This window comes from Botryllus schlosseri, chromosome 8, assembly GCF_051294905.1.
Source record: "Botryllus schlosseri isolate E-star chromosome 8, Bs_hap1, whole genome shotgun sequence".
Lineage (NCBI taxonomy): Eukaryota > Metazoa > Chordata > Ascidiacea > Stolidobranchia > Styelidae > Botryllus > Botryllus schlosseri.
In genome coordinates this window covers 15,214,539-15,229,598 of record NC_137243.1, presented here as the reverse complement: position 1 = coordinate 15,229,598, position 15,060 = coordinate 15,214,539, and the positions used below count along the sequence as shown (strand labels likewise).

The 15,060-nt window shown below is 40.8% G+C and overlaps 2 protein-coding genes across 4 annotated transcripts in view; both read left to right on the top strand.

Moving 5' to 3' along the window:
- The window catches only part of LOC145444853 (dynein axonemal heavy chain 1-like), a 103,720-nt gene that overhangs the window by 81,081 nt on the left and 7,579 nt on the right, over nucleotides 1-15,060 (top strand). For all 3 annotated transcript variants that reach the window (XM_080322893.1, XM_080322892.1, XM_080322891.1), the window contains 13 exons: nucleotides 1,143-1,304; nucleotides 1,369-1,529; nucleotides 2,375-2,532; nucleotides 3,218-3,420; nucleotides 4,844-5,065; nucleotides 5,136-5,309; nucleotides 5,459-5,619; nucleotides 5,943-6,168; nucleotides 11,310-11,505; nucleotides 11,568-11,683; nucleotides 12,428-12,580; nucleotides 13,665-13,829; nucleotides 14,576-14,797. In XM_080322893.1, coding sequence (XP_080179019.1) covers nucleotides 1,143-1,304; nucleotides 1,369-1,529; nucleotides 2,375-2,532; nucleotides 3,218-3,420; nucleotides 4,844-5,065; nucleotides 5,136-5,309; nucleotides 5,459-5,619; nucleotides 5,943-6,168; nucleotides 11,310-11,505; nucleotides 11,568-11,683; nucleotides 12,428-12,580; nucleotides 13,665-13,829; nucleotides 14,576-14,797 — 2,319 coding nt within the window. The remainder of the gene's footprint in view (nucleotides 1-1,142; nucleotides 1,305-1,368; nucleotides 1,530-2,374; nucleotides 2,533-3,217; nucleotides 3,421-4,843; nucleotides 5,066-5,135; nucleotides 5,310-5,458; nucleotides 5,620-5,942; nucleotides 6,169-11,309; nucleotides 11,506-11,567; nucleotides 11,684-12,427; nucleotides 12,581-13,664; nucleotides 13,830-14,575; nucleotides 14,798-15,060) is intronic.
- Nucleotides 532-15,060, top strand: part of LOC145444855 (14-3-3-like protein) — a 40,274-nt gene continuing 25,745 nt past the window's right edge. The window contains exon 1 of the mRNA XM_080322897.1: nucleotides 532-541. The gene's annotated coding sequence lies outside the window, so the exon portion shown is untranslated. The remainder of the gene's footprint in view (nucleotides 542-15,060) is intronic.

Here is a 15,060-nt window from a genome sequence, read left to right as displayed (position 1 = left end):
CAACAGGTTTATTCCTAGTTCAGGAAACATAACTTTTTATCATTATCATAAAGAAGTGAACACCTGCAGTCATCAGAAAGCATTCCAACAGTACCGAATACCCTATCACTTGGACAATTGCAGCGGTGATAACACATGAATATATTTCAATATCTCTACAGACAGATGTTGACACGATAGATCGGTCATGCTCTACTCATAACTAGGGGGATTTTGTTTTTATCTAAAAAGGGGAGATTTTAACCTGAAAACTCAAGATTTTGACATTTTTTGACCTTAAAAAACTTAATTTTGACCAAATTTTGACCTCATGTATGTAAATTAGGTGTTTTCCTACAAAATGTTAGAATTGCATTACTTATCTTCATTTCTGGTTGGAACTGTCTGTCTTTACGAAGTAGTTTGATCTGAAAAAACTTTGACTTGAAAACTGACAAATTTTTGCATTAAAAAACTGTATTTTAGCGAAATCTGGACCTGTGAAGAATTCCAGTAGTTACTTCATGCATTATGGTAGAAATAATTAATATTTGTTGTATTACAACGAAAGATACTTTCCTACCTTCTCGGGTAAAAAGTGTCTGGCCTTACTAAGTAGCTTCTTGATGTAAGAACCAATGCGCAGGCAGTCTTGTTTCAGTTAGGATATTGCGGTACTTTCAGCATAACACTACGTCAACCCATTTGTTTCATTTGGCCGTTTATGATTCACAATGAGCAGATATGGCCGTCTACAACGTTAGGCCTATAAAGTAGGCTACAAGCTGTAAAATATCAAATGATAAGTTCACCGACAGTGCAAACATTTACGATACAAACGAAATGCAGGTGGCAAAAAATTTTTGACTTGCTAAACATTCATTCAACTTGTGAAGTCTCCATCACTAATGATAACGGCATGATCTGAGTAACGTAAAGTCGTATCCAACCTCAGGCGTTCCTAAAAATCAGTTATCGTTCAATAATAACTACATCTGCATTCAACAGATCAATATAGATGGGTTATTTCAAAACATACAGCACTTCAGTGTAATCTGTGCTTATTCACCCTACTATCTTACCAAGGAAGTTACTAGTACTCGCGCTCCATCTTAATCGGTGGAAAGATATGAAAATATCACTTTGCCATTATTTGTGTCCAGGTCAGAGCGATGATGAGGCCACCCGCCGGTGTAAGGCTGGTCATCGACGCCGTCTCCATCATGAAAGAAGTCAAGCCGAAGAAAGTAGCAGGAGAAAAAATGGGCACCAAGGTCGACGACTATTGGGAGCCCGGCAAGGCGTTGCTGCAAGACCCTGGCAAAGTGAGAGAGCTTCAAAATCCTAGACGTCCGCAGTTCCGCAAATTCCTGCGTTATTTTTTCGCAGTTCCTGGAGTCTCTGTTCAAGTTTGACCGCGACAACATTCCCGACTCTGTCATCACGAAAATTCAACCGTACATTGACAACGACGATTTCATGCCGGCGGCCATCGCAAAAGTCTCAAAGGCCTGCACCTCTATTTGTCAATGGGTGCGAGCCATGCACAAGTAAGTAATCGCCTTTTATTCTCAAGATACGACACAGTCGCTCTCTTTTTCCTGTTGAAATCAACACGAATATACTCGGCTGACACTTTTCTGCCGTGATCGCCGGCAACTAGTAAAATGTTGACGTACAATGTTCTTTTCAATTCTCCGAAAGTATTGGGCTTATATCAACATCAATATATTATTCAGTCGTAAACTGAAGTTCTGTGTCTCAAAGAGTTTTCGTATTCACAAATTTCAACTCAGATCCTAGTTGAATATCAATTGTAATGATTTGGGTCAATTAGGGTAAGTCGTTTATATTGAGTACAGAAATAATATACTGCTGAAATAATATACCATTTTATCTGCAGTAAATATTGTTTTTTTCACCCTCTTTGCATCTTGAAAGGCTCCAAAGTTCGATTAGCATCAAAGACATGTAGTATGGTCCTGCACTTGTTTATGGAGACTGTATTTTTTGCGTAGAGATCAACCCGCAGTGTTGTCATGGGGCGCTTTGCCATGGTTATAGTTTTCAATATGAAAATCTTTATTTTGATAAGGGTAGCTGCAATCATATGAAATTACATGTTAAGAATTTGAAGATCTTCTTGAAGGTACAGAACTTCAATATACAATTGAATAGAATATTCATATTGAAATGAACCCGAATGTTTTTGGCTGACACTCGTTAGGGGTAATCGTCTACTTCAATATGAATATACTATTCAATGTTAAAAATTACATTTCGTTCTTACTATCTATGGCCGTGTAGTTGGTGATGCTCGAATGCTTGACTTGGAATCAAATCAGCCAGATACTTGAGTTTTTCATATAACGGATACGATGTTTGTCGATCGCAGATATCATTTCGTCGCCAAGTCCGTGGCCCCTAAGCGCGCAGCCCTGGCTGAGGCGCAGGAAGAGCTGAAGGCGACGGAAAAGATTTTAAACGAAGCCAAATCCAAACTGGCGGAGGTTGAACAGGGAATAGCGACGTTGCAAGAAAAGTACACGCTCTGTAAGTTAATCCGTAAATAGTCACATGAAACTTTGAGTTTTGAATTGATTTAGAAGTTTAAAACGTATTATTGCATCATGTTGTAATGAAGAGTCCATGGTCGACTTTGGACCTATCGTGTGTCACAATACCGCAAGCATTGTACCAAACTGTTTGAAAATAACTTACCACTCGTTTAAGACCAGTAATATGTGAAAGCTAAGATGATTTCTAAACGGAAAGTCGTTGAATTTCGACAGTACCATCTAGCGATATTCGGTAGTATAATAGAGGTTAGCTAACAAAAAAGACGCAGATCCTTCAAAAGAAACTGAACATACAAAACTAAGTTAGTGATTTTTAAAAGTACTTCGCCTTGTAGACACTTCAGTTAAACCACGTATAACATGGATAATATCGAAAGGGCACCAGCAAATTTCTCATTGAATTGAAGTTTTCAATATTTGCATATTAGCAGCTTACATTTGGCATAATTACTTATTGGGTTGGATGCGATTTTTGAAGGTTCACGAATCTACCTTTTCATTGTATCGGGATCTTGTGGTGTTTTGAAAAGATCAAATTAATAATAATAAACCGAACTTAACTGAACAATCCCAAAGTATGATGGTCATCAACTTGAAAAGAATGAGAACCACCAAACTATTTGCTATCGGGGGGATTTTATTTCACTCTCTTTGCACAGGCGTCAATAAAAAAGAGGACTTGGAAGCGAAATGCAAACAGTGCGAGGACAGACTGATCAGGGCAGACAAACTGATCAACGGACTGGCCGACGAAAAGATCCGTTGGCACGAGACCGTGACTTCGCTGAACCATATGATCGACAACATCATCGGTGATGTCATGGTTTCCGCGGGAACTGTCGCCTACCTGGGAGCGTTCACGGTAATTCATTTTCGTTTTGTTATTTTCGCAACGTAATAGTACAAATGGTATCTTCAATCGATAATATGTTAATAATATGATGCTGATATCAATGGTGGCTCCTTATGCTGACTGGAAACAGTCTTGTATAAATAATGGACATCAGTATTGAAATGCCATCCCATGGCCTGAAATAGATCCCTCTGAGGCCGGAAAAAATGTTGGAAACCACAGTACGTTTTGTATCGGTGGTTATAATTAGAGCAATAATTTACAATAGCAATATCACTGCAATGGTCAGACGCACCCTTTTACAGCACTACTAGTCAAACTGCATTCGATAATTTGGTTTTTACATCTATCGTATGCTTTCTAAAGGAATGATCTTGAACAGTGTCTTGGTTAAATAGTACTCAAATACTATTGAATTCGATGATATTTTCTCTGAATACAGTAGATTAGCTCTGTGAATCTGAATAACAACCATATTTGGTATTTCCCTTTGTGACTCAGCAAAATATCTTGGAATCGTCATCGACTCTAAATTGTCATGGAAACCTCATATTACTCATACCATTACTCAGCTTTCTAGATTTGTTGGTGTAATGACCCGACTCAAGCACATAGCTCCTAGGTCTGTACCTAGGAGTAGAAACTTTTCTGCTCCTATCCACAGTATGGCATTATTGTTTGGGGTAATGCTTGCACCTCACATTGCTCTAAAATTCGAACCCTGCAAAACCGCGCCATGCGCTTGATGGCCGGCTTGTCTCTTCGAACCAGACTATCCCAGTTCTGCCGCAAACACAGAATCTTGAAATTTGATGATATATTTGTATTTGAAGTAGCAAAATTTATGCATCAATATTTTTCGAATGACTTGCCTCCTGTCTTCAATCATTTCTTCGTTCTTGCTGGAAGTGTACACTCCCTCAATACCAGACTTTCTTCCAAGGGCAACATTTATATACGCCCGCCCACCAGTAACCTCACAAAGAAATCAATCGAACATGCCGGTCCTGTTATTTGGAATACTATACCTACATCTATACGAGACCTTCCATACCACTTATTCAAAAAAGAATTATTCAGACACCTTATCTCCTATTACTGACACTACTTGTCTCACAACAATTTTCCATGTTATTGTTATTATTTATTTTATGCTATGCTGAATTTATTGATCCCAACCAACTGCAACCAAATTTATAAAGGAAATCTGTAATTGTTGAATTCAGGGTGTGATCAGACTAGTTGACCCTACCCAGAGTCATATCGATTACACCCTGTCTTACACCGTTAAGTATCTTGTTATTATTTCATGCGTCAATGTTATTTTCTTAACGGTTCAACGAATCAATAAATATTTCTCTCTGTCTCTGATTTGGATAGCTGCGCTAACCATACTTGTGCTGTTCTTAACTATTGTGACCTTGAATTGCAGGGAGAATATCGTCATGACCTACTCACTGAGTGGAAAGCAGCTTTGGACGATAATAAAGTTCCGCGTACTGAATCGCCGACATTGATCAGCACCCTCAGCGATCCCGTGAAAATCAGAAGCTGGCAGATTTGCGGATTGCCCCGCGACAATTTGAGCGTGGAAAATGGTGTTATCGTGCAGTACTCGCAAAGATGGCCGCTGTTTATCGACCCTCAGGGACAGGTGGGTGATACTTACTGTTTATGATGCGTACTTGGACAGTGATCGGAACTTACCGAGCAATTTGTTACAGGCCAACAAATGGGTCAAGAACATGGAGAGAGATAACGGGTTGGACATAATCAAATTAACGGATAGGGACTTCTTGCGGAGTTTGGAAAACGCGGTGCGTTTCGGCAAGCCGATGATGCTGGAGAATGTAATGGAGGAATTGGACCCGGCCTTGGAACCGATCTTATTGAAGCAGGTAAGTAATATTCCAAAGTGCAGACATAGTGAGCTTTTATGCGCAAAGAAACTATTGTCCCTTGGTTATAAGGCAATGTTTTTATGTCACTTAACACTCAACTGTGGAATAATGATATCATCGGTCTGTAATTTATCTTTTCTTCACAGACTTTCAAGCAACAAGGCGGTCTCGTTATCAAGCTCGGCGACGCAGTGATTCCGTATCACGACGACTTCAAGCTGTACATCACAACGAAGCTTCCAAATCCGCATTACACGCCAGAAGTCTCTGTCAAAGTCACAGTGGTCAACTTCACCCTGGCGCCAAGGTTGGAATCGGAGATTTCAAACTTTTACTCCAGAAACATATTTTTTGACAAGCCGAGACGCCATTTTTTCAGAACTTTCACGTTTGGGCAGCCAGTCATTTTTTGAGGGACTTCCTTCTGAAAAACTAAAAACTATGTTCCACAGCAACCGTATTCGATTATTATTACCATTCTACTCCATCTCTTTGTGTGGTATTGAGTTCACTCTTGCTTCAACGCTTCTTAACCCTTTGTAAAATTTATAGCGCGCATTTCTTCAGTTATAATTTCTCAACTCTTCCTCCAAGCCCTCACAGATGATAACAACCCCCTTTCATTTCCAGTGGCTTGGAGGATCAGCTTCTCGGTCGCGTCGTGGCCGAGGAGCGTCCTGATCTGGAAGAAGCCAAGAATCAGCTGATCATAACCAACGCGAAAATGAAGCAGGAACTGAAGGAGATCGAAGACGAGATCCTGTATCGTCTCAGCGCCACCGAGGGCAATCCCGTGGACAACGTGGAGCTGATTCAAGTGTTGGAGGCCTCGAAAATCAAGGCCGGAGAAATTAAGGTCCGCAGTTTGATTTGAATGCGAAATCTGCAAACATTTGCGCGCTGTCAGACATGACGCGAATCTTTGGTTCTGAACCATGCTTAGTTCAAAACCAGTTATTGCGTGCTCTACTGATCTGACAAATCATTGGAATACAAAATCAATGCTTGAATTCAACTGAAAAGTGAGGAAATACTACCTGAATATCATGGACTCCAATGGTTATCATTAGGGCGATTTTGTTTCGACATGTCAAAAAATGTCAATAAAATTTCGTCAAAATTGTGGCGTTAGGTCAAAACATGTCAAAATTGGTTACGAAGTCAATATTTTTTTGCAACCGGCATTTCGTCTGTATCGTAGATGTTTGCACTGTGGGTAAACTTATCATTGATATTTTACAGCCTGTAGCCCAATTTATCGGCCTACCGTTGTAGACGGCCCATTGTCTGCTCATGGTGAATCATAAACGGCCAAATGAAACAAATAGGTTGGCATGGTGTTATGCTCAACGTACAGCAATATCCTAACTGAAGCAAATCTGTGTGGGCAATGGGCATTGGTTTTTTATATCAACAAGCGCTTGATGAAAAATTGAACGTTCTTTCTCCATTCTTGGCAAGCTACTTAGTAAGGACAGACACTTTCTACCCGAGAATGTGGGAAAGTATCTTTCGTTGTACTACAGCAAATTTTAATTAATTCTCCCGTAATGCGTGATATAACTACTGGAATTGTTCATAGGTCCAGATTTCGTTTAAATAAAGTTTTTTCATTTAAAAATTTGTCAGTTTTTAAGTCAAATAAGCTTTTTCAGGCCTAACTACTTCATAAGGACAGACAGTTCCAGCCAGAAATGAAGATTAGTAGTGTAATTCTAAGATTTTGTGGGAAAACACCTACTTTACTTGCGTGTGGTCAGAATTAAGTTTTTAAAGGTCAATAAAAGTCGAAATTTTGATTTTTTTTTAGGTCAAAATCTGTCATTTTCTAGGTCAAAAATCGCCCTAGTTATCGTCAATTTCTGGCAGTCTCACTTAATTTTGTTTTGACGTGACATGCTTTTGAATCGGGCCAGTTTCCAAAATGTTCAGCAAAACTGTTGGTTTTACCATTTCCCTTTGAATACTGTTGTATCTTCTAGTAAAATACATGCTGAAATCTGTTTCGCTTTGTCGTAGTGGAACCAATTAGCCCGCCTTTGGTGTTCATTATCAATATATTCACTGGTATATTATGTTAGGTGTATCATAATTTGTGAAGGAAGGTTTGCACGGAACTGGTATGAAAAAATTTATATTTTGAGTAATGTTACGCATATTAATCTAATCCAGTGGTTCCCAACCTTTTTCTCCCCGTTACCCAAAACCAGACTTTCCAGACAGGTTTTTACCCCCCTCTTCCATCAAAACCACGTTTCATCACTAAACACTCAAAAACGATCGTCCAGTCCAGGATGGGAGTTTTACCTGAGGGAGAGACCGACCTGAGAAAAAGCGACATCAAGTTTGAAAGAGAAATAAATTGGTTTATCAGTGGAAAAAGGCTGCAGACGTTCGTTGCCAAGGAACAAATGCAAGCAAGGGATAGCAAACACCAAGACAACTGTCGTGGAATGACAAAGATAATATTCAATCAGTGCGAAGGTTGAGCTTGCATATCTACCACTAGCTTTGCAATTCTGGGTTTGGTTGTACTGAGGGCAATTCTTGCGTCGTTTTCGACATCCAGGCGATTCCGCTTTTTGGTTTTCAACCCTACAATGGTCGAAAATCCTTGTTCGCAACGATATGATGTCGAAAAGGAGATGAGAACATTCAATGCCCGTGTGGCCAATGTTGGTGCATCCTGAAGTCTTTCTATCCAGAATGCATCCAAATTCTTTTCTTTGAAATCAATTTTCAAGGCCTCACTCATTCTGAGGGCGATGAATTCCTCCTTGGCGGGAAAGTCATCGTCGTCCACTTGGCTGTCAAGACACCTGAACGGTTCAGTTAGCCATCCCATGTTAGTGGTGTCCAAATCCGGAAAATATTCTTCCATTTTCTCGACTAGCTGTCCCAAGTGGTCAGCTATGTTCCCTTTCAACGCCTCTGTGAAGTCGGGTTCATTCTCTGTCTCCAGGCCTTCGAGATACATGTCGAGCGTTGGAAACTGTGCCAGTACACCTCTGTTGACCCGCTTAATCCACAACTTCATCTTCGCGATAAATGCTGCTACAGCTTCTTTCGAGTGGATCACAGTCACACACTTGCCTTGAATTGACAGATTCCCTTTGTTCAACTCAACAAAAATATCGGCCAGGTAGCCAAGCTGGGCAATCCAATGGGGGTCTGAAAAGTATTCGGCCAAGCCCGACTTCTTTTCTATCAAGAAAATCTCAACAGCCTCACGAAGTTCAAACAAACGGGTGATCACTTTGCCACGAGATAGCCATCGCACCTCTGTGTGGTACAGTAATGCCTCATATTTTTGCCCCATCTCCTTGCACAGTTCCTTGAAAAGACGACTGTTCAACTCCTTCGCTTTTATGAAGTTTACAACCTTCACTGCTTGGTCGAACACTATTTTCAAGCTCTCCGGCAGAGATTTGGACGCAAGCGAGTAGCGGTGCAGTGCGCAATGATCCACATGAATGTCCGAGTTTTCCCGCTGCACAAAGCCCCTGAAACCGCGGTTTCCACCCATCATAGCGGGACAGCCGTCAACAGAGATTTGCTGCACATTGTTCCACTCCAAACCGTGCATGCCCAAGAAATCGTTCACAAGGTTGAAGATATCTTCTCCTTTCGTTGTTGTCTTCAAGTTCTTGGCAAGCAAAAATTCCTCCTTGACAGAGTACTCGTGAATGTATCGAACGTATCCGAGTAAAACTGCGCAGCTGCTTACATCCGTGGATTCATCGAACTGGAGAGAAAACATTTTGTGAGGACTTGCCTTCACTTCGGCAACGACTTGGGCAAGGATGTCAGCTGCAAGATCATCAACCCTTCTTCGAATTGTGGTGTTCGAGACTGATACTCCTTCCAGCTTCTTGGCCTGATCTTCCCCACACATTTTGGAAACGATCAACTTGGTACAAGGCATAATAAGGTCTTCTGCGATTGTGTGGTTCTTGGAACTTTTTGCAATTCGGTATGCCACCTCGTACGAAACTTCAACAGCGGCCGTTAGCTTCTCCGAAGCCATGCCACCTGATCCAAATTGAATGCCTCGAAGTTGCTTCGATTTGCCCTCAAAGTATCCTCGACTCTTTCCGGCCAGTAGCGGATGACGCTTCATGAGGTGCTCGTTCAGTTTTGACGGCTTTAGGCTTTCGTTGGTCAAAACTTTGAGACAAATGACACACTGTGGTCGATCGTCACCATTCAGTTGTGGTGTGTTTACAAAGCCGTGATTCAAAAACGCCTCTGCATAATGTCGCTTCTTGCCCGGCATAATGACAGTTCTTCTGAGGAGCGTAAAAAGCGGATGATTAGAGTGCATCAAATGCTAAGGTGAAGTAATGTGGTAATAAGGAACTTTTATCACACAAAGAATAAAATCTCTAACAAACTCAATTATAAACTGACCTATGAGCTATGAGAGCAGTCACGGAGGAAAAAAAACAACTTCAAGAAGTATAGGACCATAGCAATTTACAGCGTAGCTGGCATGGAAACTCCGTAAGCAATGTTGCGTTTTGCACTGCCTCCAGTGGTGGCGTACAGATGCTGCTGCTTCAACCTGCTTTAGTGTGTTTCTGGGTAATCTTCCAGCTGGGACCAGAGCACAAAAGTAAATGAAACTGGTATCAATCGAAAGCAAATTTCGCACTGATTCCAAAAACATAAGTGGAAATCCGGCCCGGGAACTGAAACCCTCTGAAAATTGACTTCAAAGTCTTAAATCGTCATTGTTTCACACAATGGGGTCGCCGGCCGACAATCGCCGATTAACTTTTCGTATGATTGTGACGCCACTGAGCGGAGATGAGCCGTGCTGTAACGCGTATCCCAATACCAGTACGGTAGTTCACGTCGTTGCGCAATGCGCATTTACACAACCGTCGATAAATACACGGTATAACACAGAAGCCTCCGCATATCATCGTAGAAGAAGTTACTTGACTATTTTTGGAAAAATGATGTCACTGATCTGTCAGCGTATGGAGTTGCAGTTGGAATTTCAACTTTTATAGTTAGGTCAGCAAAATTTGCACTCATTCTTGGTTCACATATTGTCAGTCTGTAGTTCATACATAAGTGCTCGGACTGCTCACTGTTCAATCAAGTTGTCACATTATGGCCACTGTAAATATGTTCTTTCTGGAGTATTTGCAATAACTGGATATAAATATACAGAATGTAAAAAATCAGGCAGGTTCCACTCGTTGGAATAATGTACACTCGGAATCTGCTTCAGCAGAATAGATGCAGTCATCACACAGAAGAAAACATTGCTTTTATATATCCTAATTTAGCAACTATTGAAATGATCTCCACAAGTATCGGAAGACAGCGTTAGTACGGCTAATGTTTACATCTCTGTTCTGAAATCTGAATGACGGCTAAAAAGTATTACGCTAGCGATAGGTGTCGCTGTAAACCACAACATCGATCGTATTCAGATGGAACTCTCCATGCCAGCTACGCTGTAAATTGCTATGATAGGACGGCGCCATTATGAAGTTTGGAAAAGCTGTGCACACCCACTGACGAAAGTCACCTTTGAATTTTTATATTTTTTTTCACAAAAGTACGAAGAAAACAATGAATACAACAATTATTTTTTTACTTAAAATCCGACCCCTTTTTACCCCCCCAAAAATGCCAAATTACCCCCGGGGGGTAATTTACCCCCAGGTTGGGAACCACTGATCTAATCCCAGCACTGAAGCGTGCACTGTACTTGCACGTGCTTGAAATTTCGTGACCCCTGGAAACACCGCGATTTCTTATGTGTAACTTCTTCCAACATATAAGATATAGGGTCGTTCTTCTACTATGCGCTGCACATATATGCGCGTCAAACGTAGGGAGTCGCGGTCTACAATCTACGCAAACACTCTGTGTCTAGTAAGCCGGTATTTACTAGTTCTCTACGAGAGCGTGCAGTAATTGCTATATCATATTATTTACTGCACGAGACTATATTAACAACATTCGGTGTTTCTGTAGGCAAAAGTGGAAATCGCGGAGCAGACCGAAAAAGATATCGACAAGACCCGGTCCCAGTACATTCCAGTCGCCGTCCGTACCCAGATTCTCTTCTTCTGTGTGTCGGACTTGGCCAACATCGATCCCATGTATCAGTATTCTCTCGAGTGGTTTGTCGGAATTTTCCTGAACAGTATCGCTAATGCCGATCGCGCAGGTGTGACAGATTTTTGTTTCTTGCTATTTGGAACAATTTTGGAAAGTTCCATACGGTTACAGATACGGTGGAAGAGAGAATCAAGAATATCAACGAGTACAACACATTCAGTCTGTATTCGAACGTGTGCCGTTCCCTGTTTGAACGTCACAAGCTCATGTTCGCGTTCCTGCTTTGTGTAAGTAGTCATCAGACTGACGATGTGCCGGGTTGTAACCTAGTCACAAGGCTCCGAGTCACAAGTCAATCTCACTTTTGTAGTTTTGACTCGAGTCAAGTTGAGTCATTTTCAATTCGCCACCGAGTCAAGTCCAAGTCAGCGAGCAGAGGGTCGAGTCCGAGTCCAAGTCATTGCGTTGACTGCTCAGTTTCAAGTTAAAGTCTTGTTAACCAACTTTTTATAACTCTGTTTGGTGATTCGAATGGTTCTCATTTATAATATACTAATTTTCCTCCCTTTTAGCAGTTTCTGGTCGCATTTTCAAGTACCAGTACCAATAGACGTAATGCCAACAGTGTTGTTACTCTTCTTCGAAATTACAATGAAATGTCAGTCTTGGCTGTCTGAGTCTCGAGTCAAATGAGTTGGTCCGAGTCATGCGAATGACTCGAGTCCATGTCGAGTCACAAATAGGTTTTGCCTTCTTGCACTACATACTCAAATGGATATGATTTAAGACTACTTCCTCATCTACTTTTCGGTTTTTGAAGCTAAACTACCTACTTATTCACACTTTGGATTCTGTAAAGTAAAAAGCACTTTTGGGATAGCTTTCATCAGTTTTCTGTATTATACACATGTCCGGTTTTGGTATTAAAAATGTGTTATTTCTTCCATCTGCGACGCTGGCACCAAAATGTTAACATCGTATTCTTCCCAGAATTTTTGACCGTTTATAGTGACCCGCTGCTATTGATTCAGGCTCGCATCCAAATGATGGAAAATCTGATCGACATGGACGAATGGAGATGGCTCTTGGCCGGTGGCACCATGACGCTGGAAAAATTGAGCAACCCCGCGACGGAATGGATCTCGGACCGTTCTTGGGGAGATATTCTGATGCTCGCGTCTTTGGTGAGACTTTGACTGGATTTGTTACGTAGCAGTGTTTTGATGTGGTGGATAATTGTGGATTGTCATTGCTAAGGATGAGATTAGATGCAAACCTGGCTATTTTAATATCGATTGAAACAGATTATGATTTTAGAGTACTTCCACTACTACATAACAGTTTTCAGTTCTGGAGGTCCAACCAAAATACAAAACAACAAACGGCAATGATGGCAGTACAGAAAATATGCATGCACAGTATTCGGTATTAGATAGGAATGATCGATACGACCTTAAGGGTCAACTAGTCTGATCACACCAGCATCAAACAGTTACACTTGACTCTATACAGTCTGGCTGTAAAACCTTTTAGTTGAAAAAACGAAAACAAAAAGAAAAGTAAACGATGGTAGCAAATGATCAATGAAGCAATGTCTGGGCGAGGTAGGGCAACAGTGTTAATATAACGACAAAAGGTGATTAAGTAGGTCTTTTTTTAATATATTAAAAGGCAATTCACGGATGTATGGTGGTAATGCATTTCAGATGATAGATCCTGGGTAGTCGATAGATCTCTTGGTCAGATTGCTATTGGGTGGGGGTAGGTAGATATTTCCCTTCGACGAGGATCTCGTGTAGTGCGAATGGACATTTTTAGAAGGTATGAAAAAGTCAACAAACACAGGAGGCAAACTATTGAAAAAATATTTGTGAACAACTTTTGCTACTTCGAAGCGATATAGTTCGTCAACTCGCAGAATTCGATGCTTAAGGTGGTAAGGCGATAATTTGGTACGTAAAGGTACAGATGAGATCAACCGTGTCATACGATTTTACAGGGTTCAAATTCTGCACAAAAATATTGTGCATGCATTCCCCCATACTGCGATTCCATATTGCAGGTGAGCGCGGAAAAGAGAGAAGTAGATGGTTCGTAGTATTGATCTAGAAACGAAAGATTGTAGACGGGTCATTATTCCCACACACCAAGCTAGTTTTGATATTGTGAATTCAATATGCTGCTTCCAAGTCTAATGTAGCAGAATAGCTCCAATTTCTCATATTGAACTGAATGTCTCCATCGCTCATACTCGATAATTTCTTTTAGCCAAAGTTTGCGGAATTCGCAAAAGACTTCAAGAACCATCTGGACGGTTTCAAAAGAATATTCGATTCCGTGGAGCCGCACAGAGAACCCCAGCCGGGACAATGGCACGAGGACTTGGATGACTTTCAGAAGATCATTGTGTTAAGATGCCTTCGTGCCGACAAGGTAAATGCGGCCATCGGTAGATTCATTCTAAGATATGTATTGTACAGAAAAGATGGGGAAATCCAAAATGAAGGTGTATCGCAGTGGTTCCCAAACTTTTTTTGACCCATTACCCCCTTATCTTGGTTTACATATGCCTATCGCTCCCCTCGCACTGATATATCGGGATCTATATGCAGCGGAGTCAGTGAAGAATAAAATTTCCGTAATACACAAGTGTACTCTATACGCGGGTTATCATGTTTTAGATTACTTTTTACGTAAATCTGCCTACTTTTTATGCTTTGGATTTTTCAAAGTAGAATGTTTGAAGAGTTTCTTGGAGGTACAGCACTTCAATATACAATTGAATGTTACATTCATATTGAAACGAACCCAAATATTTTCGACTAACACTCATCAGTGGTAATTGTCAGCAACTAATAGAGAATCGGAAATAATATTGTATATCAACAATCGTATCACGAAATATGACGTCGGCTCATTGCAATATGAATAATGAATATACTATTCAAGAGTAAAATGTAGTTTCTGACTCTATCATTATACACACGGGGAGTCAGTTAAAAATTAGTTCTATTTTTTCGAATTACTCAAGTTTGTTTTGCGTACTTGCAATACGTCCAAGTGTCTACATTTTTAGATTATTTTTTGGGCGAAACTATTTACTTTTCATGCTATTTATTTTATTAAATAGAATGTAGTTTTGGCGTATGTTTGACCAATAAATTGTTTTCTCGGTTTAGGTTACAAATGCCATGCAAGACTACGTCTCAAAGTACATCGGACAGCGGTTCATCGAGCCGCAAACCAGCGACCTCAGTCAAGTGTTCAAAGAGTCGTCGCCGGTAACTCCGCTCATTTTTGTGCTCTCATCCGGAACCGATCCAGCGGCGGACCTGTACAAATTCGCGGAAGAAATGAGATTCTCCAAGAAGCTTACGGCGATATCGCTCGGGCAGGGGCAGGTTCGTGTTTCCGTTCTTGTTTTAGGTATGTGTCAAATGTGTTATCGTAAATTGATCCTGACATCGAAAAAACAATAGCTTGTGAGATTTTAACACTGTTATATAGCTACCATGCAGAGGTAGTCAGTGTAGAAGTTCTTCCGCTATTTCGGAGTACTCAAGCAAATTTTCACTGCCTCTAGTGCACTACCTACTCAAGTGGTCAAGTTTCTAAACTACATCCATTTCTACCTGAACAGTTAGTAGACAAAATCAATTATTTT